The sequence below is a fragment of the Canis aureus genome, chromosome 19 (genome assembly GCF_053574225.1).
Source record: "Canis aureus isolate CA01 chromosome 19, VMU_Caureus_v.1.0, whole genome shotgun sequence".
In the NCBI taxonomy this organism is placed as follows: Eukaryota; Metazoa; Chordata; class Mammalia; order Carnivora; family Canidae; genus Canis; species Canis aureus.
Genome location: NC_135629.1, coordinates 55997240 through 56024731, shown reverse-complemented (window position 1 = coordinate 56024731; position 27492 = coordinate 55997240). Strand labels below are relative to the sequence as shown.

Genomic DNA, 27492 nt, shown 5'->3' with positions numbered 1-27492 from the left:
GCTCACCTGCCCTATTCCTTCTCTCTCTCCACATTTCTCCTGAACTGTTTCAGAGAGAGATGCCCCTTTACCTCTAAATTCTTCAGTGTTGAGCTCTTCCAGACAAGGGGTTCTCTTATCAAATCATCAAAATCAGGAAATGAATTCTCACAATTCTCAAAAGAGAGTCCAGGATCACACAGCGTATTCAGTTGTCAAGGCTGCTTTGGTTGCTTTTAATCTGGAACAGTTCCTGAGTCTGTGTTTGGAGTTCATGACTTTGACATTTGGGAGGGGACAGGCTGGTTATCCTGCGGGATGTCCCTCAATGTGGGCTTGTCTCATGGTTTCACATGGTTACATGCTTCTGGCAGGAATATCCTGGAAGTAACCTTGTGTCCTTAGAACATTGTATCCGGAGGCCCCTGGTGTCAATTTGTTCCATTTCTGGTGGTGGTAACCTCCATCCATGGTGAAGGGGGTTTCTCTACCCTAAAGTTACTATTTTCCAATTTGTATTTGGTAAGTTTCTTGTGGGGAGGTACTCTGAGACCATGTGGACACCTTGTAATTCCTCCAGCATCCAGGGCTGGTTTTAGCATCCTTGCTCTTAGCCATGATGGATTCTGGCCAAGGGGCGATTGTCTGATTCCATCATTCCTTTTATGTTCGTTAATTGGCTTTCTGCTGTAAGCACCAGCTAGCTGTCTCTTCTTCCCCATTTGTTTATGTGTGTGTGGCCTCTTACCTGACTCAGTAGCTTATAATATGTTGCTGTCATGTGTTTGGTTGCTCCACTGGTCCCAAATTTATCCAGAGGGCGAGCCCCTTCATGCTGGCTCGAGTCTTGTGGCGTGTCCTCATCATTCCCGGGTGCTTCCTAACTGTGAAAGATGTGAGTGTTCCAGGCCCATCTGCTACACTCCTTCCTGCCCCTGCTCCGGGGTTGACCACTTCTCCAGAGAGCATTGGTTCTTTGTGTGCACAGTGGTATTTAGAAACCAAGATCTGGGTGTTCAGTGTGCTCATTGTCACTGGGGTGTCTTTGCTTCTAGGCCCTCTTACTGGCCAGAGCTGGGCATAAATACACATGTGCGTATATTAGCATTCCTGTGTGTACATATGTGTATCACACACACACACACACACACTCAGACATTTATGCTTCAGTCACCCACTGATGCCCATGAGTTCACACTGACACTTCCAGTCCCAGCCACACCCCCCATGCTCCTTGTTGCCTTCTTCCGTCCTTGTTTATAAGAGCCTGCTTCTGACAGCAGCAACCCACTTCATCACCAACAGTAAAAGAAGCCTGTGGAGTAGAAGTTAGTAATTTGCTGTACCTTTATTTCCAAGGCATATTGTTCCAACATTGTGTTTATTTAAAAAAAAATTTTTTTAAGTTTAAAAAAGATATTTATTCATGAGATATTCAGAGAAAGAGGGAGAGACATAGGCAGAGGGAGAAGCAGGCTCCCTATGGGGAGCCCGATGCAGGACTCGATCCCAGGACCCTGAGCCACCCAGGTGTCCCCCCCCCCACCAAATTGTGTTTAAACGTGGCCTGAGTGAATTCTTCCTTTTCCTCTTTACTGTGGTTATAGTATTACCTGAAATATGCTTTATTTGTTTCTATTTTGTATGTGTTGTAGAATTCCCTTCCTATCCAATTCTCGTTGATTTCATTCATTTGTTCATTCATTCATTCATTTATTCATTCATTCATTCGGTGGGACATTAGCATGGTTCCAAGTCAGGACTGTGCAGAAAGGTATCTGGAGAGAAGTGTCCTCACTCCTCCCCACAGGGAGCAATCTCACTAGTCCCTGGCTTATGTTTTCTTTTATTTCCGCTTTTTTTACACAAAGGATGGCATGGTGGGATCTCTCTTGAACTTTACTCTTTTTACTGAAGTGCACATCCTGGAAACCACTTCACCTGGCTGTGGAGGTGTCTGCCGTGGGGTGCAGCACAGCTAACTCAGCCTCTCCTGTAGATGGGAATTTAGTTTGTTTCCAGTATTTTACAGATGCAAGTGGTGCTGCAGTGAATGCCCTTGTGTAGTATTTTTGTATTCATGGAAGAGTATCTTCAGGGTAGATTTCTAGCAGTGAGATTGCTGTGTCAAGAGTTAAGTGTCAGTGTGTTTTGTCAGCTTCTCTCCAGTTCCCTTCCAAAGGGTGGTATGAGTTTACTCCCATCGGCCCTGTGGTGTGACAGATCTGGTCCCCACAGCCTTCCGGCAAGATGGGCTCTTCTATTCAGAGTTATCTGCTATTCTGAGAGGTGTGACACATGGGGTCTCAATGTGGTTTTAACTAGCATTTCTGGAATGATGAGGGAGGCTGAGCAGTAAGTATTTCATATGTCAGAGGCCATTTTTATATCTTTTCTGTGAATTGCCTGTTCATGCTTTTCACCCTTTTTTTCAATTGAATTTAAAAAAAAATTTTTTTTTTCTTTAAGATTTTATTTATTTATTCATGATAGTCACACACACACAGAGAGAGGGGCAGAGACATAGGCAGAGGGAGAAGCAGGCTCCATGCAGGGAGCCCGATGTGGGATTCGATCCCGAGTCTCCAGGATCGCGCCCTGGGCCAAAGGCAGGCGCCAAACCGCTGCGCCACCCAGGGATCCCTCAATTGAATTTTTTACCCCTATCCCCCCAACTTTTCAAACTTTAATATACTTTAGGGAGATGAGCCCTTTGTGCTATGTTTGTAAATATTTGCTCTGAGTTTCCCAGTTGCATTCTGACTTAAATAAAGCTATCCTTTTTTTTTTTTTCTTTTTTTTTTTAAGAGAGCAAGCACAAGAGCTGGGAGGGGCAGAGGGAGAGGGAGAAGCTCAAGCTGACTCTGTGCTAAGCATAGAGGCCAGAGGCCAAAGCAGGGTCGATCTCACAACCCTGAGCCGAAATAAGAGGTGGATGACTGGGCAGCCCAGGTGGCTCAGTGGTTTAGCGCTGCCTTTGGCTCAGGGCGTGATCCCGGAGACCTGGGATTGGGTCCCACGTCAGGCTCCCTGCAAGGAGCCTGCTTCTCCCTCTGCCTGTGCCTCTGCCACTCTTCTCTCTCTCTGTGTCTCTCATGAATAAATAAATAAAATCTTAAAAAAAAAAAGTTGGATCCTTAACCGACTGAGTCACCTAGGCGCCCCTGCAATTTGGCTTTTTAATGGTGGCTTTGTGTGTGTATGTTGTTGTTGTTGTTTTGCCCTGAAGAAGAATGTGTGTTTTAAAATATTTTTTTTCAAGATTTTATTTATTCATGAGAGACAGAGAGGCAGAGACACAGGCAGAGGGAGAAGCAGGCTCCCTGCAGGGAGCCCGATGTGGGACTGGATCCCGGGACCCCAGGATCATGCTCTGAGCCAAAGGCAGATGCTCAACCCCTGAGCCCCCCAGGCGTCCCTAAAATAATTTTTTTATTTTTTTATTTTTTAATTTTTTTTCCTAAAATAATTTTTGACATAGTCAAGTTTATGGATCTTTCTTTTTTTATTGCCTCTGGAGTTGGAGGGGAATTCACCATGTGTTTTTCCAGTGCTCATATGGTCACATACTTTACAAGCTGACCCCTCATCCATTCGGAGTTCATTCTTGCAGGTGGTGTGAGGTACGGGTCTGACTGTCTTTTCCCAAATTTTTGCCCAGTTGTCCTGGCGCTGTTGATTGAAAGTCCCCCCCCTTAAGTGCTGTGAGATGCCACTCTTGGCTCCCTCCCTCCCTGATCTGTGACCCCCAGCCACCTCCAGGTCACCATTGGGAAAGCCATGTGCACGCTCCTTCCCTTGCAACATGTGAAGTGTGCCTGGCATGTCCCGCAGACATATCGCCTCCAGGCATCTCATGGTTCCCAGCACCTAGCTGGGACCTTTCCCAGTCTGGGCGCTCCCTCCGAGGTCTTTATTTACCCCGCTGCCCCCCTCCCCCATGCTGCTGGGTGCCAGGTTGTTGGCAGCCTTTCATGCCCCAGACCCTGCAGAGGAAGGTCTTCTTGAGGAGTCTGTGTGGATGGGCAGGCTTGTGTCCCAAACATGAAGGCTGAAAGGCAGCTGGCTGGAAGGAGGTGGGTGTTTTCTAAAAAAAGAGGTGCTGCCGGATTGTCCTTCAGAGACCACCTGCATGGCTGCTGGGAGCGTGGATGGGTGAGGGCACCTCACCAGCTGCCATGTCATCAGACCTGCCTTCTTTGCCTCTGTGAGCCACTTAAAGGACCGAGTCCAGAGGGGCGCCTGTGTGGCACAGTCGGATGACTTTTGGTTTCAGCTCAGGTTGTGATCTTGGGGTTGTGAGATTGAGCCCTGCATCGGGCTCCATGCTCAGCGTGGAGTCTGCTCGAGATTCTCTCTCCCTCCTGCTCGGGCTCTCTCTCTCCTGCCCCTGCCCCTCCTGCTCGGGCTCTCTCTCTCTCCAGGCCCAGAAGAGCTACCATTTGTTGAGGGTTTATGGTGTGCCAGGGATTCCTTTAAATGCCTCCGTCAGTTGCCTAATTTAGGCCCCCGTGACTGCACTAGTAGGGCATTAACATGGAGACCCCATTTTATAGATGAGGAAACTGAGGCCCAGAAGTTAGGAAGTTGGCCCAGGTCACAAGGCTGGAGCTGGGCCCAGGCCTCTGGGCTTGTCACCACAACCCCACCATGCTCTCCAGGGAGAAAGCTTGAGAGAACGTAGAAGGACGTGCCGTGAAAAATATAATCCTCACCATGATAAGGCTCCGCTGCCTCAGTAACAGGCCTCAGCTGCCCTGTCATCACTTTTTTGGGGTTTCGGCCTCTTTTTTCCTCTCTTGCTGTGGCTTTTGTGATGTTGAGCATCTTCTCGTGTGCTGGTTGGCTGTTTGTTTATCTTCTTTGGAGAAACATCCATTCAGCTCTTTCATCTATTTGAAATTAGGTTGCCTTTCTGTTGTTGATCCTTAAGAGTTCTTTATGTATTCTGGATACAGATCCCTAATGTGATATAAGATCCACAAACATCTTTACCCATTCTGTGGGTTGTCCTCCCTTTCTTGATTATGTCCTTTGAAGCATAAAGTCTAATTTATCTATTTTTTTCCTTTTGTTGCTTGTGCTGTTGGTGTGGCGTTTAGAAACTATTGCCTAATCCACGGTCACAAAAATGAATTCGTGTGTTATCTTCTCTAAGAGTTTCATAGTTTTATCTTCTGTGTGTAGCTATGTGATCCTTTTGAGTTAAGTGTACATGTGGTGTGAGGTAGGGGTCCAGCCTCATTCTTTTTCACGTGAGCATCCAGTTATCGAAAAGAGGGTCTTTCTCCATTGAATGGTCTTGGCAGCCTCCTTGAAAATCAACTGGCCTCATGAGTGTGGGTTTATTTCTGGACTGTCAACTTTCTTGCATTGATTTCTGTGTCTCACTTTATGCCTGTACCACACCGTCTTGTTTACTGTAGCTTTGTCACCTTGAGTTCTATCTGGTCTTGGAGGTGGGCATTAAGGAAAATGATGTGGTTCTTACGCCTCCATGTAGTGAGACCAGACCTTTCTTAGCTGGGATCAAGACCGCCTGGAGTGCCCGCTACTTCTTTAGCTAAGCGATCACAACTTCCACAGTTGGATTTCAGTGTCCGTGAGGGCATGGGGAATTTAGTGAGATATTTGTAAATAAGAGGCTCTTCCGCCAGTATGCAAAGATGGATGAAACATGTCACTTCTTCATCTCTTTCAAACAGGAAGGATCTGAAACTTGTGTTCAGCAGGTTGGGTCTTTATCAGGTCCTGAAACTAGATTGTAGTGTGGTGTCAGCTTGCTTTTTCTTTTCTTATCAGTTTGGATCTTTTTACAGCCACTCTACTCTTCCAGCTAAAACCCGCTGTGCAGTGAGCTTCAGAGGACTGAGGTAAAGGTTGGCTTTTTTTTTTTTTTTTTGAATTTTTATTTTGAAATAATTTTAGACTTAACTGAAATGTTACAAAGACAGTACAGCGAGTTCCTGGGTACTTGTCAGCCACCTCCCTAATGTTAGCATCTAACAACTATAGAAGAATGACCCAAAGTAAGGAAGGAGCTTGGAGGAATTGTATTTACCAAACTGTAGCCTTTATTCAGATTCCCCTACTTGTCACACTACTGTCCCTTTTCTGCCCCAGAGCCCCATCTGGGACCCTGTACTGCATTTAATTGTCAGATCTCCTCCAGCTCTCCCGGGCTGGGACTGTTTCTCAGTCTTTCCTGATCTATTGTGACCTTGACACTTTTGGAGAGCACTGGTCAGGGATTTTGTGGAATGCCCCTCGACATGGCTTTGTCTGGTGTTTTCTTGGGATAAGAAGGGTATGCCGTTCGGGGCAGGCTGCTTCTGTGTGCAGGATGTTGTTGTGTCTCTTTGTCGGTGATGTCAACCTCGATCCTATGGTTACGGTGCTGCTGGCCAGGAGTCTCTACAGGAAAGTTACTAATTTTCCCTTTGGGGACTGTGCAAATACCTTGTTTCCTCTCAAACTTTTGCCTGTGGATTTCAGCACCCGTCTATGGACCTTCCCCGCACTAGTTGTTACTGTGACGTTCCCATGAGGACTTTGTATTACTCTTGCTGCTTCTCCATGTCTGTGTATGAATTAAAATCCCTTTGTAGAACAGGGCAACCCCTTCTCCCTCATTTATGGTATGTTTTTAATTTTGTATCCGTGAAGACTTACTTGTGTTTATTTTGTCCTGTGGGTTCTGGTCCAGTGCTATTACTATTTATTCCCTTGCCCGCATTGTCCTTGCTTTGGTCATTCCTTCATGACCACATCCCATAGAGAGGGTTGCCTTCCTTCCTGCTCCCACGAGATGCTCAAGCTCACCTTGTAGATTCCCTGGCCCAGCCCTGGAATAGACCACTTCTCGAAGGAGGCCTGGTTCCTTATGTTGAGGAACGATATTTGAACTGTGATCTGGGTGCTGGGCATGCTCTGTGCTAGGGGGGTGTTGTGGTTTCTTCTGTCAGTTGACAGACCTTGGAAATGTGAATCCTAACCTATGCGTGCGTGCATGTCTGTGCTTATTTCTGAGTCCAACTTTGTGTGTGTGTGTGTGTATTTTTTCTTTTTCCCAAAAACCCATGAGTTCGTACTCATCTGATGAGAAAATATTCAGGTCAGTGATCCTTCTGAGGCTTTGGGGGCCTCCCTACCCCGTGGGGGGCATATACAGCCCTTGCAATCTTGGGTATACAGCAGGGGATGCCAGGCCCCTTTTGAGGGCCACTTGGGGCTCGTGGCCATGGAAGACCAGGCTGAGTTGGACGGTGGCCCTCCTGGGTCAGGTGACAGAGTGAGTAGGTGAGGGCTCCTTTCCTGCCCGGCCTGGAGGCTGCCCGGTCAACTTCCTGCCTCTGAGAACCTGGGCCCAGTTCCAGGGCAAGAACGGGAGCCCCTGGCATGGGCCCGGCCTCTGATCCTACCCTGAGGGGCAGCACTGGGCAGCTGGAGAGCTCATGGGACCTGGGGACTCAGGTACCTTGCCCAAGGTGAGGAGGCCAAGTCCGTGGGGTCCCGGGTGATGCCACCAGGTGGTGGCAGTTCCTAATGGCGCAGCCTTTAGGTACAGCTGGCTCTTTCCCTGTTTCCTGCTGCTGCTTCTTCCTGGCCCCACCTGCTTGCCCTTTGCAGAGGCGGGTAGAAGCACAGGCCACTTTGCACGCTGCTTCAGCGTCTGCGTGCTTGCGGTGGGCACGTTGAAATAACTACATCTTCTAATGGTCAGATTGTGCCTTTTTAAGGGAGAAGTGGTCAGACTGTGCCTTTTAGGGGCATCGATGTCTGATGTCTCAGGTCGCCACGGGAGGCTCTTACCTTGCTGCAACCGGACTCCCCTCCTGAGTTCTATTCTTAGTGCCCCAGATTTCCTGGGACCCACAGTGAGGTCAGCGGCTGGGCTGGGCCAGCCTGGGCAGCAGGAGGCACCAAACCCAGCCTGCCTGGCTTTTTTGTTTAGTTTTCTTTTAAAAAATTACTTACACTTCATTTTTAAAGCCATTTTGGATTGGCAGAGAAATTGAGAGCATTCCCCCCAGCCCCACACTCAGTTTCCCCACTGGGCTCTGCACTCAGGCTGGGGCGCTGTTGTGGTTAATGGACCAGTGTTCATATATTCTTAGTAAGCAAAGTCCACAATGTATTCTAATTTCCTCAGTTTCCCCAATGTCCCTCTTCCATCCCAGGATCCCCCAGGACATAAAGGCGTCACGTCTCTTCGGGCTCCTCCGGGCTGGGACAGATTCTCAGACTTTCCTTGTGTCTGATGCCCCTTGATGGTCACTTGGAGTACCAAGCAGGGCTTTTGTAGGAAGCCCCTTCCTTGGGTCTGTCTGGGGTTTTTCTCATGGCGAGGCTGGGGTGATGGGTTTTGGGAGGATGACCCCAGGGAGAAGTGCCCTCCTCCTGGGGCTGTCTCGGGGGAGGGTGCTGTCACTGTGGCTTGTCACTGCAGACGTTCGCCTTGGTCCCCTGACTGAGGTGGACAGGCAGGTGTCTCCCCTGCAAGGTCACTCTTCCCACTTTCCATGCTGTTCTACTTGGGAGGAAGTCATCATGCCCAGCCCACACTTCAGGGCTCTCTGATCCCTCAGCCCTGGACTGCCTTGTGCCCAGTGGGTCTGTGGCCATGTCCGAGGCCAGGCCCTGGTATCCCGGAGGCCCCAGGCTGGTGGCCAGCCCACTGTGGAGGGCCTGCAGTGCCTGGAGGAGCGGTGGAGGTAGGCGAGCCTAGCCCTTCGTCCCCTGTGGACGTGGGTCAGGGTGGATGGAGGCCTCACTCCAGGCTGTGGCCTGAGAACTGGGGTCTGACTCCAGCCCCAGAGCTGCCAGCCTCCCGGCATGGGGGTCCGTGCTGTTGCCCCCAGAGCATGAGGACAGGAGGGCCCGTGGGGTTGGGGGAATGACAGCCATGGGTAGCAGCAGACTGAGGTCTAGCCAGCTGAGAACCACAGGCCCTAGTGGTGGTATCTCTGCCTTTCAGACCATGTGCTGGTGGGGGTGGCCCCTGGCCATCCCAGGGGGCACAGTTACAAGTGACTATGGATGCACGTGGTCCCATCCACGCAGGAGCGAAAAGTCGAGGCTGGCAGCTCGCAGCCCAGAGCCTGCACAGTGGAAGCCAACAGGCAGCTCCCCTGACATCTGGGAAACGTACCTGGGAGCTACCGTGTTGGTGTCCCTGCGCTACTGTAACAAAGAGCCCAGACTTAGGGACTTCAGCAGCACACATGATGAGCTCAGGGTGGGAGGCGGGAAGTCCAGCCTGGGTCTCGCTGGGTGACTGTCAGGGTGTGGGCAGGGCTGGCTCCTCCGGGGGGCTCCTGGGGAATCTGTTCTTTGCCTTCGCAGCTTCTGGAGGTGCTGCAGTCCCTGCCTCAAGGCCCCATCCTCTGGGTTTTCGGTGTGACAACGTGACCCCTGCTTTTGTTAGCATGTCTCTTTCTCTGACTCTGAGCCTCCCACTCCACTCTTGTGAGGACCTTGGTGTTGCCACCAGGCCCACCAGATAATCCAGGATCGTTGTCCCATCTCAGAGTCCTTAACTTCATCCCTCCCACTGAGTCCCTTCTGCTGTGGAAGGGAGCGTGGCCCCAGATTGCAGGGACTAGGACCTAGACGTCTTGGGGGGCTGTGACTCTGCCAGCCACAGCTCCACGGAGGGGTTCCAGAGTGATTGGATCTCCAGACTTGAGCCTTGCCGGTGGCTGGTGCTGGTGGGGCTGTGGAGTGGGGAAGGCTTCAGCCGCCCGGGTGGGAGAGCCCCCAGGAGAGCCGCCGGCAGTTTACCTTGCCCAGGAGATGTGTGCAGCCTGAGGTCCAGTGATCCCACAGGTTGGTGTGGTCTTTCAACCCAGGGCCTGGCCTGTTTGAAGACAGTGACATCTGTTTAATGGGGTCACACCCAGGACTTTTAAAAACCAGAGAAAAGAGGAAGTACAGCATACACTGCATGCCATGAGGGATGCTGGTGAAGCTTGTGTTCTGTGGAGAAGTGTGCAGAACTGCATTTCACCAAGCCATGGCCCCAGGGGGACAGGCCGTAGGGGACACTGGAGTCCTGGAAGACACCATATGAAGGCACAGAGGTGGGGGTGGGGTGGGGATCCAGGAGATCTTGTGCAATCAAGAGCTCAGGTGTCTGGAGAGGTGGGGGCAGGGAGGATGGAGAGTCAGGGTAGTGGCTGTAGCCTGGACTGTCCCAGGTCCTGGGGCTGCACCCAAAGTCTGGGGTCTTGTCCTGCATCCATTCAATAAGCGTTGAGGGGTCTCTGTGCCCAACTGTATATTCATGGTTGGACCCACCCTCCATGGGATCTTGGCTCTGTACAGGCCCTGCTGTGCTCTCTGCCTGTGCCCTCTGCCTGCCGGGGGCATAGGTGGTGGTCACTGGGCATCTGTGCTGTCCCTGTGACTTTCCTCCTTGGAAGGGTGCCTTTCTGGTGGGGGGGGGCAGTTTGGAGGAAGCAGAACTGCCTATACCTTAAGATTTCCAGAAGGTTCTTTGGTTCTATTTGATTGTTTCATGGAGCTTCTCACTTCCTCAGCTACTGATTTTTAGGAGCTGAGCTTAAAACGGGCAGTCATGGGGAGACTTTAACGGGGAAAGTGCTTATAGCTATGGATTTCAGTGTTCTTGCAGATTGGCAAGGAATTGGAAATGTCTGAAGGAAGGCGAGCGTCCTTGGGCTACGTGCAGCTGCTAAGAGTGGGATTTGGACTTAAAGTTTAAGCACGCAATCAATTTAGTTAATCGCGCTTTTATTTTGTGCATTTTAGGAACCGTCACCATTGCTGGTACCTGATAGAAATCCCTGCCAGTTACCCGGGCTCTTCTCATCTTGGCTACAACCAGGTCTTTGAAGTAAGTGCTCGGGCCCCTGGGTCCAGGTGGCCGCAGGAGAGCAAGGCACCTCAGGCCACAGCCCCTCCCTGGGCAGCCTGTCCGGCCTCCACACACCCTGGTGGGAGAAAGGGGCTCCTGTTTGGTCCCAAGTTTAGGGGTGTCCAGAGTCCAAGCCAAGGAGCCTAGAACCCTCCTGGGGTTTGTTCTGCTGGCTGATTCTTCTCTAGTCCTTGCGCTCATGTTTGTGCTCTTGTCCTTGGGCACCTGATGCCAGTGCCACGCTTCACCATTGTGCATGTTGGGTGGTGCTGGGATCGCCCGGCTTGAGCTGCCCCCCCGTGTCACATGGATCACGTGGGACACCGTTTCCGGGCTCATCTAGGGGCATATTCACCCCATCCTGTGCCCTACAGGAAATGGCGACCAGTCACATTTGAGTGGAGTTGGGGCATCTCTAAAAATGGAGAATTCTTTTTAAAATACCTTTAAAAGAATCCCATTGCCCACCTGCTCTGGTTTCAACTCCGGGCTGTCCAATTCCCCTCTAGTAAACCAGGGACAGAGGGTTTTTAAAGAGGTGGCCTCTGATGGTCCAAGGCTATGGCTTGTGAGAAGAGGGGGCACAAGCCACTCACCTCCTGGCTCACTTCCACGGAGCAGGAGCGGGGGGGGGGGGGGGCGGTGACCTGAGGGGAGGGCTGGTCAGTGAGGGATGAGTCCCCTGTGCTCTCTGGCCATTCCAAGTTGGCTGCTCCTGGTGGCCTGAGAAAGGCTACCTCATGGTCTCCAAGGCCACAGGGCTAACTGGGCCACGCTTGGGCAGGATGGTGGCTTTTTCTGTTCTGATTGAGGAACTCAGGGAGATGGGCAGTGGAACTCAGGTGCCCCTGTAGGAGGGGTGCAGGAAAGGGCTCATTTCTTAAGGGGTGGACTTCAGGCACCTGGTTCTGGGGTCAGCAAACGGCGGCCCAGACCAGTCTTGCCCACTGCCTGTTGTGTAAGTAGTTTGATTAGCGCACAGCACTCGTGGTCGTGTCATCTCTGTCCGCTTCCTCCTCACAGTGTAGACTTGAACGTGCGGTTGTGACAGAGGCTATGTGACCTGCCAAGGCGAGGGTGTTTGCTGTGCGGTCCTGTACAGAAAACGTGTGCCACCCTTGGCCTTGGTTAGTGTGTTGCTTGCTGAGGCCAGATGGTTTGGAAATGGTCTGTTCTGTGTCTCTTAAGACGTGGCTTTTACCCTTAAAGCTTATGCTTTGTTGTAAGACAAGCAGATCTCTAAAGCCTGGCTCTTCTCTTTGTACCCGGATCAGTGTGACGTGTTCTGTGTGCGTAGCTTGCCCCGTGGGGCTAGACTTACCACTAGTGGTCCCTCACTGCGGTCATCCTGGCCTGTCCTCTCCCTCGCTCAGCCCATTTTACGGCTGAAGAGACTGAGTGCCCCGACTGGAAGGTGAGAGAAGGTTCTCTGGCGAAGGAGGGAGACGCGAATGAGACGCGAATGACGCTCCCGGCTCCCTCTCCAAGAGGCCTGGGGCGTTCAAGGAGATCAGAGTCCTTGAGACAAACCAGACTGGTTCACTGTGGTCTGGCAGTTGCCCAGTAGGCTGCTGTGGACTTTGTAAAAAAAAAATTCATTCTTATGCAGACATAATTCACATACCGTAACAGCCACCCTTTCAAGTGTATGGTTTGGTGATTTTTAGTATGTTTGCAGAGATACGCAACCGTCACCACCATCTAATTCCAGAATATTTTATCAACCCGAGAAGAAACCCAGCTTGTAATAAAATGTACGTTGAACAGTCGTTCCCCCCTCCCCCAGCCCCCACGAGTCCCCTCCCTGTGTGTGGACGAGCCCATCCTGGACGTGTCACACACGTGGACTCACACACTGTGGGGCCTCCTGTGTCTGGTTCCCTCCCTGAGCATCATGGGCTTGGGTGGCGTGTGGGCGCCTTGCTCCTGCTTGTGGCCAAGGGATGTGCCCATGGGTGAGGGACACGCTGTGTGTAGCCGTTCATCCCAATGGATTCTTAGGTTCTTTGCACTTTGGGGATATTGTGAATGATGCTGCTGTGAACATTCACCTACACGTTTCTGTGCGGATGTATGTTTTGCTTTCTTTGGGTGGACACCTCACGTGGAATTGCTGAGCCATGGGGTCCCTCTGTGCTTAACCTTCTGATTTACTGCCATGCTGCTCCCTCAGTGGCCGTCCCATTCCCGTCCCACCCTGGCCATGAGCGAGGGCTCCGGACAGCCCCCATCACACCCAGGCCCCCCAGCACTGATGTGAAGTTGCAGGGCAAGGTGTTTTGTGGTAGTCAAACATCCAGATAAAGCTTCTGCTTCCATGGCCCCAGCCCCTGATTGTCCCCAGTGAATCTGACACTGTGGCTTGAGAAGGGTGGCTCTTCCCCTCTGGGGCTCAGGGCAGTGTCCACGTCTATTTATTTTATTATTTTTAAAATATTTTATTTATTTATAAGAGATAACGAGCAGAGGGAAGGGGCAGCAGTAGAGGTAGAAGTGGATTCCCCATGGAGCAGGGAGCCCAATGTGGGCCTCGATCCCAGGACCCTAGGATCATGACCTGAGCCCAAGGCAGATGCTTCACTGACAGAGTCCCCCAGGCGCCCCATGTCCATGTCTGTTTATTTTAAAAATTTATTTATTTATGAGAGAGAGAAAGAGAGAGGTCAAGACACAGGCAGAAGGAGAAACAGGCTCCCTGTGGGAAGCCTGATGCGGGAAGCCCTATGTGGGACTCGATCCCAGGACCCCAGGGTCACGCCCTGAGCCGAAGGCAGACGCTCAACCGCTGAGCCCCCCGAGGCGTCCCTCCACGACTGTTTAGATTGCAGGGCAAACAGGAGTTGCAGACCCGTTTATAGCTCTGTTGCATTTCCCATTTTCTAGAAAGTGCTTCTGTCTGAGTGAGCGTAGGCAGATGGGCTCCTGTTCCCGAGATGTGCCACGCAGCAGCAGTCTCCAGGTTGGAGGGATGTGGTGACTGTTTCTTCTTTCTCTGCTTGATGGATTTTTCACATGGCACTTGGAGTAGACTGAATAGTGCTCCCCCAAGGTGCCCACGTCCCACTCCCGGGAACATGTGACTGGCTGCCTTCCCTCGCGTGGTAAAAGGGACTCTCTGCATGTGGGATTAGGCTAAGGCCCCCGAAATGGGAGATGTTACTGGATCATCTGGGGCCCCAGTGTCAGTACAAGGGTCATGATGGGAGGGAGGCAGAGAGGGGGAGTCCCAGACCCGCGGTGAGGACGGAGGAGGGGCTGCGGGCCTGGGAGGCGGCGCCTCTGGAAGCCGGAGAGGACAGGGAATCTCCAGAAAGAACACAGCGTGCATGCATCCAGGACAGACTTCTGGCCTCTAGAATATTAAGATAATAAAGTTACAATGTTTTAAGCCATTAGGCTTGTGGCAATTTGTTGCAGCAACCAGAGACCTGAGTGCACAGGGTTATGGGTGAGTCTTCCTTGGGGCTTTTTGGCTGGTCATCAGTCCGCTGCTCATAGCAACCACGCCTCGGCGAGAGAACCTGGCCAGCTAAGCTGCCTTCCCCACGGCCCTTGGCCTTGCATTTCTCTCTAGGCTCTGGCCTCCTGCCTTCCTGCCTCTGGGAGACGCTCCGCCTGCTTTGTGTCCTGTCTCTGTGACCATTCCAGGCCGGCCGGCCCTGTGGGATCAAGCCCCATCAAGTCTGGCATCGTCTCTGGGGCCTGTGTCCTCCCTGGGCTGTGCCGGGCACTTCTGGCCCCCGCCCGCCCTTGTGAGCCGTCCTGGGCCCGTGTTCTGCTGCTGCTCGGGGGGCAGCACAGGAAGCTCCCCGCTGTGGTGCCGTGGGCCTGACAGCAGGCAGGGTGAGGGTTCTGTGACTCTGGGGTCTGCGGGGGGCAGCTGAGCGGCAGGTGGTTTACCCCCCGAAGTCTGTCTTCCTTGCTGTGCACCGACCACCCACCGGGGCATCCGGCCCTCGGGGAGCTGCTCGTGGCACACGGTGCCCACGGGGGATGGGCTGATGGTGGTTGGGGGGCTCTCGTGCCACCTCTGCAGTAGGTTCTTTTTTTTTTTTTTTAAGATTATTTATTTATTTGAGAAAGAGAGAGAGCACAAGCAAGGGAGCAGCAGAGGGAGAGGGAGAAGCAGGCCCTCCGCTGGGCAGGGAACCCAATGTGGGGCTCTATCCTAGGACCATGGGATCATGACCTGAGCACCCCAGGCGCTGCTCCGCAGTAGGTTCTGTTCTGTCTCCATCCCTGGTGAAGGTGCGGAGGCTCCTCCTGGGACCTGATCCTGTTCTGGGGCCCCTCTGCCCTCACCCCCTCTTGGGAGCTGTGCTTTGCCACCAGAAGCTCTCCCGAGGTGGGAGCCAGGAGCCCAGGGCTGGCTGGGAGGTTTGAACTTCCTCTGACAGCCAGACCTCCCGGCATAGGGACCCGCAGGAGCAGGTGATGGCGAGGGCCTGGGATGGAGAGTGAGGGGAGAGGTGTCCTTTGGGGCAGGGGAGAGGCCTCACCGAGAGGGCCCGGGGTCCCCAGGGAACTCTCAGACTCGGTGGCATGCTGCCTCTCATACCTGGGAAGACGAGTGGAGGGAGGCAGTTCTCGGGGTTAGACTTGCCTCGCAGTCAACCGTGTAAGATTGCATTTGCTCGGAGGACGTGCTTTTCCAGCCCTGAACGTCGAAACCTCAGTGCTGCAGGTTCACCCACGTGGCTTCTGGAAAGTGTCTGCCATTGGGCCCCGTAACCCCTTAGCGTCAGTCTCTGAGCCCACTTGTCAGAAAACCGGGCTGACTGCTGGGTAGGGGCGGTCATCTCGACCCTGATCCTCGTTCCCAGGGTGTGTGCTAGCCCCGTCCTGGCTGTCACCTGGCTGTGGGAGACCCATCCCTCGGTGTTTCTCACCCACGCTCTGGGGCAGCCCTTGTGGCTCGGGAACCCCTACTTTCAGGATGGGGGGGTGCTTCTGCCCAGGGTTGGAGTCTAGATGCAGGGAGAGCCTCTGCTGCTGGGGAGGTGGCAGCTGTGGGGGTGTAGTGCCCCCCAGTAGTTCAGAGGGTTCTGCGCTCCCCCCTACCCCCGCCCCATGCACAAGTCCCTGCCCCTCCTGGGTCAGGTGACAGTGCAGTGTAGCCGCCCAGGAGGGCTTCCCTGGGCCCAGGCGATCATGACCCGGAGAGTGGCCCAGACCCAAGCAGGCAGCGCCGGTCGCCCGGCCCAGAGCCTCTGCTCTTGTGACACATCCCTGGGCCGACTTGTTCCTCTTCCAGATGTGGGAGGAGCTGCCTGCGACAGCCTGGGACAGCCGGGCTCCTAGATGGTGGATGGGCTGCAGGCGGCTGGGAGGGCATCAAGTCAGGAGACAAATGACCTTTAGAAAATCAATAACTGTATTGAGATGTAATCGCCATGCTTGCAGTTCAGCCCCTTGGAGTGGTAACGTCAGTGCCCGTTGGCACGTGCAGTTGCCTGCTCTTAGCCTCAGAATGAGGAGCAGAGAGAGGATGCTTTCTTCTGCTGTTGGAGGTTTTGTGGGCTGGGTCGAGGTTGGTCATAGCCAGGGAACCCGCCAAGAGGCCGCCCTTCCTGTTAAAGACTAAACCCAGTGGACCCCCCAGCTGGCTGGGGCTTCAGGGGCCGCCGGGTCTCTGCACAGGTGGTGGGGCCTGGCTCAGGCCTGGGGGAGCGGCCAGGATGGGAGACGGGGGCCCCCAGCCTGGCCCAGGCCTGCGCCTCCTGTGTGCCGAGCGCGTGGCGGCACGTCGAGCAGGCCGAGGAGAGGAGGGCTCCAGCGGGCCCACGTGTGAGGTGGCCATGGCTCCCACAGCCGAGGGGGTCTCACGGGGCCGGGGTGGGGGTCACATGCACGGAAATCCTGAAGAGCTTCTCAGAGACACGCTCGCCTGATCTCGTGTGAGCTTCTCTGGCCGCTGGAACCAATGGCGTGAACCTGGTGACTCTTTTCTCTCCCACTCCTGGGAGGCCACGGAGTCTGAGTGAGGCCTACCGGCTAAAATCAAGGCATTGATTGGCTCCTTCTGGAGATGTCTGGGCAGAACTGATTTTTGTGATTTTTTTTCCAGCTTCAGAGGACTGCCCGCTTTCCCTGGCTTGGGGTGGCTTCCTGGCATCTGTCCAGCCTCTGTCCCCACGTTGGGTCTCTCCTCTCTCCCTCTTGTGAGGATCCAGGATCATCCCCATCTCAGGGTCCTTAATTCATCTCTCCTGCAAAATCCCTTTTGCCGTGGAAGGGGGCACAGCCGTTGATCCCGGGCATTAGGACATGGATGTCTGGGGGGCGGGCATTCTACTGCTCACCACAATCTTGTCCAAACCAACCTCTCCCACCCACCTCGCCCCCGTCCCCCCATCTCCTCCGTCCCTGCACTCGGCTCCTCCTTCCTCACTCTTGGCAAGTTTTGTTGCCTCTGTCCTCAAAATGCATCCATTCTCCTTCTCATCGCTATTGTCCCTAGATCTGCTCTTGCCTGCCAGCTCCCACGCTGGCCCTCCGCAGCCAGGCCCGACTGCAGAGCCTGCAGGGCCCCAGAGAAAGTGAAACCCCAATGCCCCTCATTCTAAAATGGAAGAAATTGGGGCCCCTGGGGGGGGGTGGGTGACTAAACGTCTCCCTTCGGGTCAGGTCATGATCCTGGGATCAAGTCCTGCATCGGGCTCCCCACGTGGAGCCTGCTTCTCTCTCTGCCTGTGTCTCTGCCTCTCTCTCTGTCGCTTTCATGAATAAATAAATGAAATCTTTTTTTTTTTTTTTTTTTTTTAAATTGAGAAATTCAAGAGAGCCACAGCCAAGCGTTAAGCTAGGGGTGACTGGGTCGGGGCTGACTGCCGGGGTCTTGCTCCCATGAGGCCAGCCCTGCCTGTAGTCTGTTGCCCACAGCCAGCAGGGCCTTTTCAGGATGTACATGGGATCTGTGTCCTTGCCCTAAACTCCCGGTGGCTTCCTGGTCAACCCAGAGCAGCGCACGCCCCGCCCCGTGGCCCCTGCTGCGCCTGGCCGTCCACTCACCCCTTCCCTGCCGCTGCCAGGATCCTTCCCTCTGCCTAGAATTTTCTCTTGCCCCAGACCTCGGTGTGACTGGTGCCCCACTCGTGTTCAATATCAAATTTCTGTCTAAACGGACCCCTGCCACCTGGTGCTCTCGGTCACGTGACTACGCTGACCTTACCTGACTGAGATTCCTGCTCGCCATTCTGTGCTGGTGTCAGTCCCTGACGTGGCTCTTCCGGCTCCAGAGCTTACAGCCAACCTTGTGTTTCCTGGCCAGCCCTGGTGTTTGCTCGGCCAAGGAGGAGCCCCAGCACCCGTGCCCCAGGGCAGGCGGGTAGAGGAGGAGCCCCAGCACCCATACCCCAGGGCAGGCAGGTAAAGGATTCCCAGCACCCGTACCCCAGGGCGGGCAGGTGGAGGAGGATTCCCAGCACCTGTACCCCAGGTCAGGCAGGTAAAGGAGGATCCCCAACACCCGTGCCCCAGGGCGGGCAGGTAGAGGAGGATCCCCAGCACCCATACCCCAGGGCAGGCGGGTGGAGGAGGATCCCCAACCCCCGTGCCCCAGGGCAGGTGGGTGGGCTGCTCGAGGCCCTGTGCCGGGTCTGCAAGGGCTGTGCAGGGAGTGACGCCTGCCAGCTTTGTGCCTTCGAGGCTGATGAGCGTGGGGAATTTTGTGTTGTTTTGTGGAATGGAAACAAATCCAGCTGGTTGAAGGTGAAATCCCGTCCTTGCTCCCCCAGCAGTGCACCTTTCTCACCAGAGGGATGGTCCTCCCCTTCCCGGCACAGGAGACAGAGAGAATGGGGTCTCCAGGAGAGGGTGTGTATGGCCGCAGTTCAGGGGGCCAGTGGGGTGGGGTGCAAGCCCCAGTGGGAGCCCACGTGGGAGGGGCCCGGTGCGCAGCGAGCCCTCACGTCTGCCGCACTCACTTTTGCCATATTCACGCACATGCACGTGTTCCAACAAAGCATCACAAAGTGCATCACAGGCCTCTCGGCCGCGCCCCTAAGGGACACAGCGGCATCCTAAACATGCACCACCGTTTCCTGGTGTCACCTGACATCCGCCCTGTTCAGATCTCCCCACTTGTCCCCACATGTCTCCACGAAGCCTGTGCTGCTTCCGCGCACAGGGCGCTGATGTCTCTGGGCGTGTTGTACTGGAGCAGAGCCTGCTCTCGTGTCTCCGGGGGCAGAACTTTCTTCCCCTTTCCTTCTTGCCGCCCTCCACCCACCTCTCTCTCTCTCTCTGCAGGGGGTGGTGATGGTAGCAGCCTCACTGAGCTAGATTCACACCTACGCTTTGCCCACCTAGCGCCTCCGGTTCCATGGTCTCTAGTGCATTCCCAGAGTCATGTGGCTCTCACCACAGTCAGGTTCAGAACATTTCCATCGCCCCATAAGGAAACCCCAGTCCTCGGCCTGGGCTACACTGCTCTGAGGCCTCCTGTGTCTGGTTCCCTCCCCAAGTGTCGTGGGCTCCTCAGGGTCCATCCCCAGGGCAGCGCGTGTGGCCACCTCGCTCCTGTTGGAGGCTGAGGGACGCTCCTGTGTGTGGATGGACACACTGTGTGCATCTGATCATCGATGGACACTTGGGTTGTTTCCACCTTTTTGGCCACGTGGGTAATGCTGCTGTGAACACAGATGCGTGTTTTCATTCCTCTCGGGGATATTTCTGCGAGTGGAAGTGCTGGGTCATCTGGTAATTTTATGTGTAACTTTTTTTTTTTTTTTTTTAAGATTTCATTTATTTATTCATGAGACAGAGAGAGAGGGAGGCAGAGACACAGGCAGAGGGAGAAGCAGCCTCCCTGCAGGGAGCCCAACGCGGGACTCGATCCTGGGTCTCCAGGATCACGCCCTGGGCTGAAAGGCAGGCGCCAAACCGCTGAGCCACCCGGGCTGCCCACTATGTGTAACTTTTTAAGGAACCCCCAGACCCTTTCCCTCAGCAGCCGCCTCACTTTCCATCCCCCCGTCTCCCCCCGGGGTGTCAGGGTTCTAATTTCTCCACATCCTCACCAACACTGGTTGCTGTCTTTGATTACGGCCGTCCTGGTGGGTGAAGCGTCTCTCATCATGGCTCTGGTTTGCGTGTCCCTGATGGCTCATTGTTCCATGTGCTTATTGGCCGTCTGTGTATTTTCTTTGGAGAAATGTCTGTTTAGTCCTTTGCCCACTTTTTAACTGGGATGTTTATCTTTGTATTATTACATTGTGAGTGTGCCCGCTTTTTGGCACAGCACAGACCTGTGAAGAGCACCCTGGTCTTTCTGGGCTGGCCTGCACATTCCCTTGGCGGGGGAGGGGGGTCTTGCTTGGTCCTCTGCCCCCACCGTGTTGCCAGTAAACTGGGAGGTTGGCCCAGAGCTGCTGTTCGGTGAGATTCCTTTTTCATTTCTTAAGTATGTACACATATGATTTTTATTTGCCTTCCTTCAAAAGACGTGTCAAGGGTATGGAGTGTTGGGATTATAAGCCATTTTAATTTTCTTCTTTATATTTACCTACTCAAAACCTTCATTTCAAAGGCACAAATAAGACAGGAAAAATCATACATAATCCACTGCCGAGCTGAATCTAGATGATGCTGGTGGTTGGAGTAGAAAAAGCGTGTCTGGCCGGCCGCGCGTGTGCAAAAAACCCACCTGCTGTCTTATCATCTGCTTTTCCCACCTCCTAGATGAAAGCTCATCTCTGCATCGTGAGTTTTGATGTGTGAGGGAGCTCGTGTGGGCAGGACCCTGGGCTGTCCCGGCTCTGCCTGGGACAAGCTGGTCCTGGGGAGCTGGCGGGCGTACCACATAATGCCACCTCTCACCATTGTTCCTGGGCGGCGGACAGGCCAGAGGCGGCCCCCCCTCGGAGCAACGCAGCCTGTCTTGAGGCGCTCCGAGGAGCCCGTGCGCCCTCCCCCATAGGCTACCGCGAGCTAGCCTGGGAGGAGAAGCAGCCAGCCGGCCAGGACCAGCCAAGTCAAGGATGGGAGCTGCTGGGCGGGGGACCAGGCTCTGCCACCTACCTGTGTGTGGCCTGGGCACACGATTTCCCCCGTAGCCTGAGCGAGCTACGCACAACGAGCTTATTACCACATGGAATGGACAAGTCACCGCATCAGTCACATCCAACAGGGCTGGGGACTGTTGAGTGCTGATGTGCCCGTGGCCACCCAGCCTGGGCACTGTCCACGGCAGGCTGAGGGCTTAGGACCAGGGGCAGCCCGTCCCTGCTTGGGGTGGGCCACCCACTGCCTCACCAGGTCCCCTTATTAACTCCCAGTCTTAGGACCAGAGGCCACCCCCAGGGTGATCATGTCCAGCCACAGACGGGGTTGCTCATCCACAAAGGATCGGTGGTCAGTGGGATCCATCCCCCTAGGGCTCACTACACTGTGCGGTGGGTATGGAAAATTCTGGGCGGGGGGTGGGAGCAGGGCGGTGGGAGGCTGGTGGGGGTGGCGGGGTGTGGGGGGCTAGCAGGAGTGTAGGCTGGCCTGTAGGCTGAGGGCAGAGGAAGGCCGATGAGCCCCAACTGCGGCTTGTCCTCCCCAAGTTGGAGCTGGTATCTCATGTCTCATCTGAGGTCCCTGCCTGGGGAAGTCACCCTGCCCTTTGACGGCTCCCTCCACAACTGACAGCCCAGCTCAGTCTGCGCTAAAGCTAACATTGCAGGAGAGTGAGAGTCAAGGCCATCCCCCCGCCCTGGCCATGAGCTCCCCAGGACAGACCCCCAGTGTCCTGTTGCCAGCCACAGAGCCAATAAGTGAGTCCCATGTGGTGGCATCTGGGCTGGAGGGGAGAGGGCAGGTGGGTTGGGGGCTTGGGTGGGGATGCGGGTCCTGGGGCCTGGCTGCAGGGGGCTGGGTTGGGATGGCGTGGTGGTCACTCCCAGGGGCTGGTCTGGCCTCCGCTGGGGCAGCCTCCGGGTGGGCAGCCTGGCTGTGGCCCGGCTCCTGTGGTGCCTGCTGCTTTGGAGGGAGGTTCGTGACAACCCCCTTCCCTTTATGAAGCTGTGTTTTCCTTCGGGTTCCCTGTGATCCACCCGGAGCTGCTGTCACACACTGTCATGGGCCTTTGTGGCCTGCCATGCACACTCCGGCTTTGTGGCTACCCTTCAAGGAGAAGCCTTGGGACTGCTGTGCACACGGGGCAGAGGGCCACGGTGGGGTCCCAGCCCAGGACAGTGAGGACTCCCCGTGTCAGGACCCACAGGGGCCCTTGCCGGCGGGCAGTCTGCCATCAGCGCATGGCCTTGGCACTGTCCCCCTGGTTCCTGCTCCGCCACCCCAGGTGGGGATGGGGTGCTGAGGGCAGGGCCTGGCAGGGGTACCTGGAGCTCCCAGAACCTGCCCGGCAGACAGTGCCGGCCTTAGCGCGATTCCTGGGCTCCTGCTGCCCTCTAGCGCCCACCCGGGGGAGTGCCTCCGGGGAGGCTGCGGCGTGTGGGGGACCCGAAGCCCCCGTCCAGGACGGTGGACTGCCTGCCCCCCTTTCTCTTTGCCGAGCTTTCTTGACGGCTGCTTGTCTTCCAGGTTGTCAGGTCTGTATGCACTTGGGTTCTGACCTTTTCCAAATTGTGGAGGAGTCTGGCCATCTTCAGTTTTGGAGAATTTAGTCTGACCATAGGGACACTGCCCCGGAGTCGGTCCCCAAGTCCCTCCTTGCTTGGGGTGGGCCACCGACTGCCTCACCGGGTCCCCTTATTAACTCCCGGAACAGGAGGGGGCCGCTCCAGCGTTCAGCTGTGTCCGGGCTCCGCCGGCAGCTGCCAGGCCAGGGCCCGGGGCAGGGTTCCCCTGCTGCTGGGGGGACCGCACCGCGCAAGACGCCCTCACACGCAGCCTCACTCACCTTCGGAAGGCGGCCACGGGCTGCTGTCGGTGTGGGTATCCGGCTCCGAAGTAGACGCATTGGGTAGAAGCTGATGCCGGCGAACCTAGATAAAAAGGCCCCGATAAGGAAAGCTTTTATTTCTCAGGGCCCCTGGTTTGAAATTAGTGCTCCGGCTTCCAGTATTGCGTTGGCTCGGAGAACTAGGGCGCCTCTGTTTTTAATTAGTTGCAGTCATTTCGGTTTTTTGTGCCAGTGGGGAGAGATGGAGTCTGCTCCCAGGCTCCTCTCCGGCCCCAGCTTCACTGCGCGGCCCCCTGCCTTTGTCTTGCCGAGGCCCGGGTATTTTTAGCGTGTCCGGGACGGTGGCGACACTGACGCGCTCACGCTCTCTTGTCCTCCCCTCGCAGGTGTGACAGCCTCTCCGCGGCAGCCATGGGGTCTGAGGATCATGGGGCTCAGAACCCGAGCTGTAAAATCATGACGTTTCGCCCAACCATGGAGGAATTTAAGGACTTCAACAAATACGTGGCCTACATCGAGTCCCAGGGAGCCCACCGGGCGGGCCTGGCCAAGGTGGGTGATGCCCTGGGCCCAGCGCCGCTTTCCACCGGCTCGGCCCCCTTGGGCCCCGGGACCCCCGGCCTGGCGTGGCAGTGTCTGAAGGGGGGCCCACGACTGTGTCCATGGAGCTGCTCTGATGTCATTGACATCACATGTTACGGAGTTCTTCCCGTGTGCCGCGCTCTGTCGTAGGCCTGGTGTGCAGGAATGAGCCGATGGCTGGGGCCAGGCCCTGGGGGCACAGGTGCCTAGGGCATCGTGGCAGCGGGAGGGTGTTGGGAGTTGGGGGGAAGGCTTCCGGGGAAACGGGTCACTGTGAACTGGGTCTCCTTCCGTGGCATGTCACTTCTGTGCACGGACGTGTGTGCGCGTGGTGACAGCAAACAGACAAGCACAGCCTGTGTTGCTTTTACTATAAACGGGAAGCTGCGCGAGGGCCCTGGTCGCCCGATTGTTTGGAAGGCTGGTTACCTGCTTGTCCTGAGTTCTCGTGGCTGCCTGTGTGCCCGTCTTGTTACCTAAGGTGCCTGGTTCTCTGTTCTTTCTTTTTTTTTTTTTAAAGATTTTATTTATTTATTCACTAGAGACACTCAGAGAGAGGCAGAGACACAGGTAGAGGGAGAAGGAGGCTCCCCGCGGGGAACCCGACGTGGGACTCCATCCTGGGTCTCTAGGATCGCGCCCTGGGCTGAAGGCGGCGCTAAACCGCTGGGCCACTGGGGCTGCCCAGTTCTCTGTTCTTTAAACTGAGGGGTCGCTGAACTTTTTCCACCAAGAGCTGGATAGTAAGGGTTTTTGGCTCTGCGGACAGGGTGGTCTCTGTCCCACCACTCAGCTCTGTCACCCGCGACACCCTTGAGCCAGTCAGTGGGCATGGCCGCGTGCCAGTACACACGCTGAACTGTGCGTTTCCTGGGACTCTCACTGGTCCCAAAACATTCTTCTTTTGTTATTTTTTCCCTAACCATATTTGAAAATGAAAAAAAAAAAAAAAACACAACACCCCACATTCTTGGCTCGAGGGCTGCACAAAAGCAGGCTGCGGGCGGGACTTGGCCCCGGGCTGAGTTTGCTGCCGCCTGGTGGTGGTGGGGAGGGGCGTGGCCTGCCTTCCTGCCCCTACCTGGTGTGGGGGGTTTTGTTAGGAGCATCAGAGGCCCTGGCTGTCCCTGCACGGGCTGTGGTCATGCCTGTGAACTCACCCTAAGGACACTTGGCGGGCAGGCCGCTTGCTGCCTCTGCTTCCCGCCGCTCCCTCCTGGTTTTGTTCACGCACACGCGCTGGCACGGACACAGCGTCCTGCTCTGCGGACAGTCGGGAACCAGAGCCCCCATCGTCCTGTTAGCTTTGCTGCTTCCTTTATTTATTTTTAAAGATTTTATTTATTTATTTCAGGGAGAGTGTGCGCGTGTGTGCACTTGCACGAGTGGCAGGAGATCCAGAGGGAGAGGCACAGGGAGAAGCAGACTTTCCACTGAGCAGAGGGCCTGATGTGAGGCTCAATCCCAGGACCCCGGGGTCACGCCCTAAGCTCAACCTCTGAGCCCCCAGGCGTCCCTGCTTCTCCCTTTAAACTCCTTCAGCTGGGGGATGCCCGGGTGGCTCAGCAGTTGGGCATCTGCCTTTGGTCCAGGGTCTGATCCTGGAGACCTGGGATTGAGTCCCACGTCGGGCTCCCTGCATGGAGCCTGCTGTCCCTCTGCCTGTGTCTCTGCCTCTCTCATGAGTAAATAAATATAATCTTTAAACAAACAACAAAAAAAAACCCTCTGAGTTTTCTGTCCGGCTGGCTGACGAGCCTGCGTCCATTGTTGGGGGACAGTTTCCTGCCTGTTCCGACCCATCAAGGGTCCCTGCTGTGGGGGGTCCCCGGTGCTCTGAGGGGTGGAGGGGGGGGCCTCCTCTGCCGTGTCTCATGTCGTTGGCCTGCTTCTGCTTTGCCTGGGACGCAGCCGCCCTTCTGTTTCTGGTTCGGGTTGTCCCTGGTGCTGGGAGGTGTCGCGAGGTGCTGTCCTGCTCGGCTCTGACTGGGGTGGCCTGAGGCCTCGTGGCTCTCATCCCCCTTCGGCCCTTCTTTATCACTGTCTGAGGCTCCACTCTCCTGGCTGGCCCCCGGCCCTGGCTGGTTCTGGAGCTTTCTGTTTGCGGTGCTGTGGTGGCCGCGGGCTCCGTGTCCACGCGAGCCGGTCCCCCAGGCCTCTGCCTGCCTCTGCTCCTCCCGGCTCGTCTCCTCCTTGGCCTCTGTGCTTCTCCATTGAGCCCCAGCATTCCTGCTCGGAGCTCTCACACCAGTGGAGTCATTTTTTGCTGATTTATTTGGATCGAAGGAAACTGGGCTGGACGTTTCCTGAGGCAGGAGTTTCCTGGGTCTGTTTTTCCTCTGCCTTTTGTTCTATGTGCTCCTTTTCAGCTTTTTTTTTTTTCTAAAGATTTTGTTTTATTTTTTATATTTTGTTTATTTATTTGAGATACAGAGTGAGCGAGAGAGAGCATGAGCACGGTGGGGCAGGGAGAGGGAGAGGGAGATGGAGACTCCCCGTGAGCGGGGAGCCCGATGTGGGGCTCCATCCCAGGCCCCCGGGATCATGACCTGGGCCAAAGACAGATGCTTCACTGGCTGAGCCACCCACACGCCCTCCTTTTCAGCTTCTTAAGTGGGATTTTGTTTGCTGCTTTCTGTGACTGGTGGTCTCCTGTGTGTGCGGGGACGGAGGGGCAGCATGGGGCGGGCACGGGTTCAGTCGCACCTGCACCTCCGCACAGGCTCATAGATGTTGGCGATTGCAGAGTCCCAGCGACCACGCGTGCACACTCGTCCCTTCTCACACCTGGCAGGGCCCGCGTGCTGGGACCTCAGGTCCCTGGGCAGCCTCCCTGCTGCTCCGAGGGGACAGGCGGGGCTTGGGAAGCACCGAATGGGGCCTTGGCCACCCCTGCTCCTCTCAGGGCTGCCGGCCTGTTTGGAGAAGGGATACGGTGTCCTGCTGGCTTGAGCCAGCTCTGCAGAGCCAGCCCCTCACCCTGGTCTCACCGGTCTTGACCGCCCTTCTTTGTGTGTCGAGTGCGAGGTGGTAGGGCTAGTTTCATCAGAGCTGTATTCCTCACCCCCCACCAAAGCTCTGTAGGGCCCAGTGGAATTGGGTGCGGATGGCTATTCAGGTCCAGCATGCTGATTTTCCCAAGGGTTTGGGGTCCTAGACCCGCTGGAAGTGGCTCTCCATCCTGTGCCTTTTTCAGAACCTGCTTAGGGCATGCCGGAAGCTTCCTTCCTTGGTTGTCAGAGGTCTTTGTGCAGTGGGGCCCGCGAGGGATGGGATAGGTGAGCAGAGGAGCCGAAGGCTCTCAGGAGGGAGCCGAAAATTTGGGAGTGATGTGTTTGGTTCATTTCACAGCCGTGGTTTCTGGACAGGCTTCCTCTGATGGGACTGGCTGGGTGAGCTCCCCTGCCCCCCTGGCGAACACAGATGGGGGCAGATCCAGAGTCCTTTTCCCGCAGGAGGAAGGGTGGGCTTCTCTGTAAAGAGGAGGTGCCGCCCACGTGGTGAGAGAGCCCTTCGGCCCACAACCCTCTCCCCTGTGAGAGCGGCTCCCAAGCTGGAGCCACAGGCCCTTTGCCTTTATATTTTTTTGCATTTTGGGTTTCGAGTGTGTTAGTCACCGGACTCTTCACATTTCTCACTTGAAATCTAAGAAAACCGCCAACTGACAGGGTGGCCCCAGCACCCCGTTGTCAGGAGGCCTCGTAGCACCCGTGGGGACCCCAAGTTGCTTATTGCAGCTGTGGCCGCAGAGTAGGGAGAGGGGATGGCCCCGGAAAGAGCGTTGACTGAGCAGCCGTGTCCCCATTTAACTAAAATCAGGGTTCCCAGCCTGGGCACTGCTGACAGTGAGGCGGCTGTTCCCATCGGGCATCCTGGGCACCGGGGGGCCCGCGCAGCATCCCTGGCCCCACCCACTCGGTGCCAGGAGCCCCCATTCGTGACAGCCACAGCTGTCTCCAGACATCGCCCAGTGTCCTCTGGGGGCAGGATCACCCCGGGTGGGAGCCCTGACTTCCTCCTGTTGCCGTTGCTATCTGGTTATCTCTGTCAGTAAATCCAGGAGTGCTGCTGGTGGAGGCAGCACCTTTCTGTTTGGTAACTGACAACCAGAGACTGTTTTCGTTGCCAAGCAAAACACATTCTTGCCCCGATGGGTAGAGGGGAATCCTGGGGATGGTAAATGAATTTTAGCCATTCTGGA

At 55.4% G+C, this 27492-nt stretch overlaps 1 protein-coding gene across 1 annotated transcript in view; it reads left to right on the top strand.

Moving 5' to 3' along the window:
• Positions 1-27492, top strand: part of KDM4B (lysine demethylase 4B) — a 137258-nt gene that overhangs the window by 25594 nt on the left and 84172 nt on the right. Inside the window, 1 exon segment of the mRNA XM_077860372.1 lies at positions 23096-23261. Coding sequence (XP_077716498.1) covers positions 23121-23261 — 141 coding nt within the window. The 5' untranslated portion in view covers positions 23096-23120.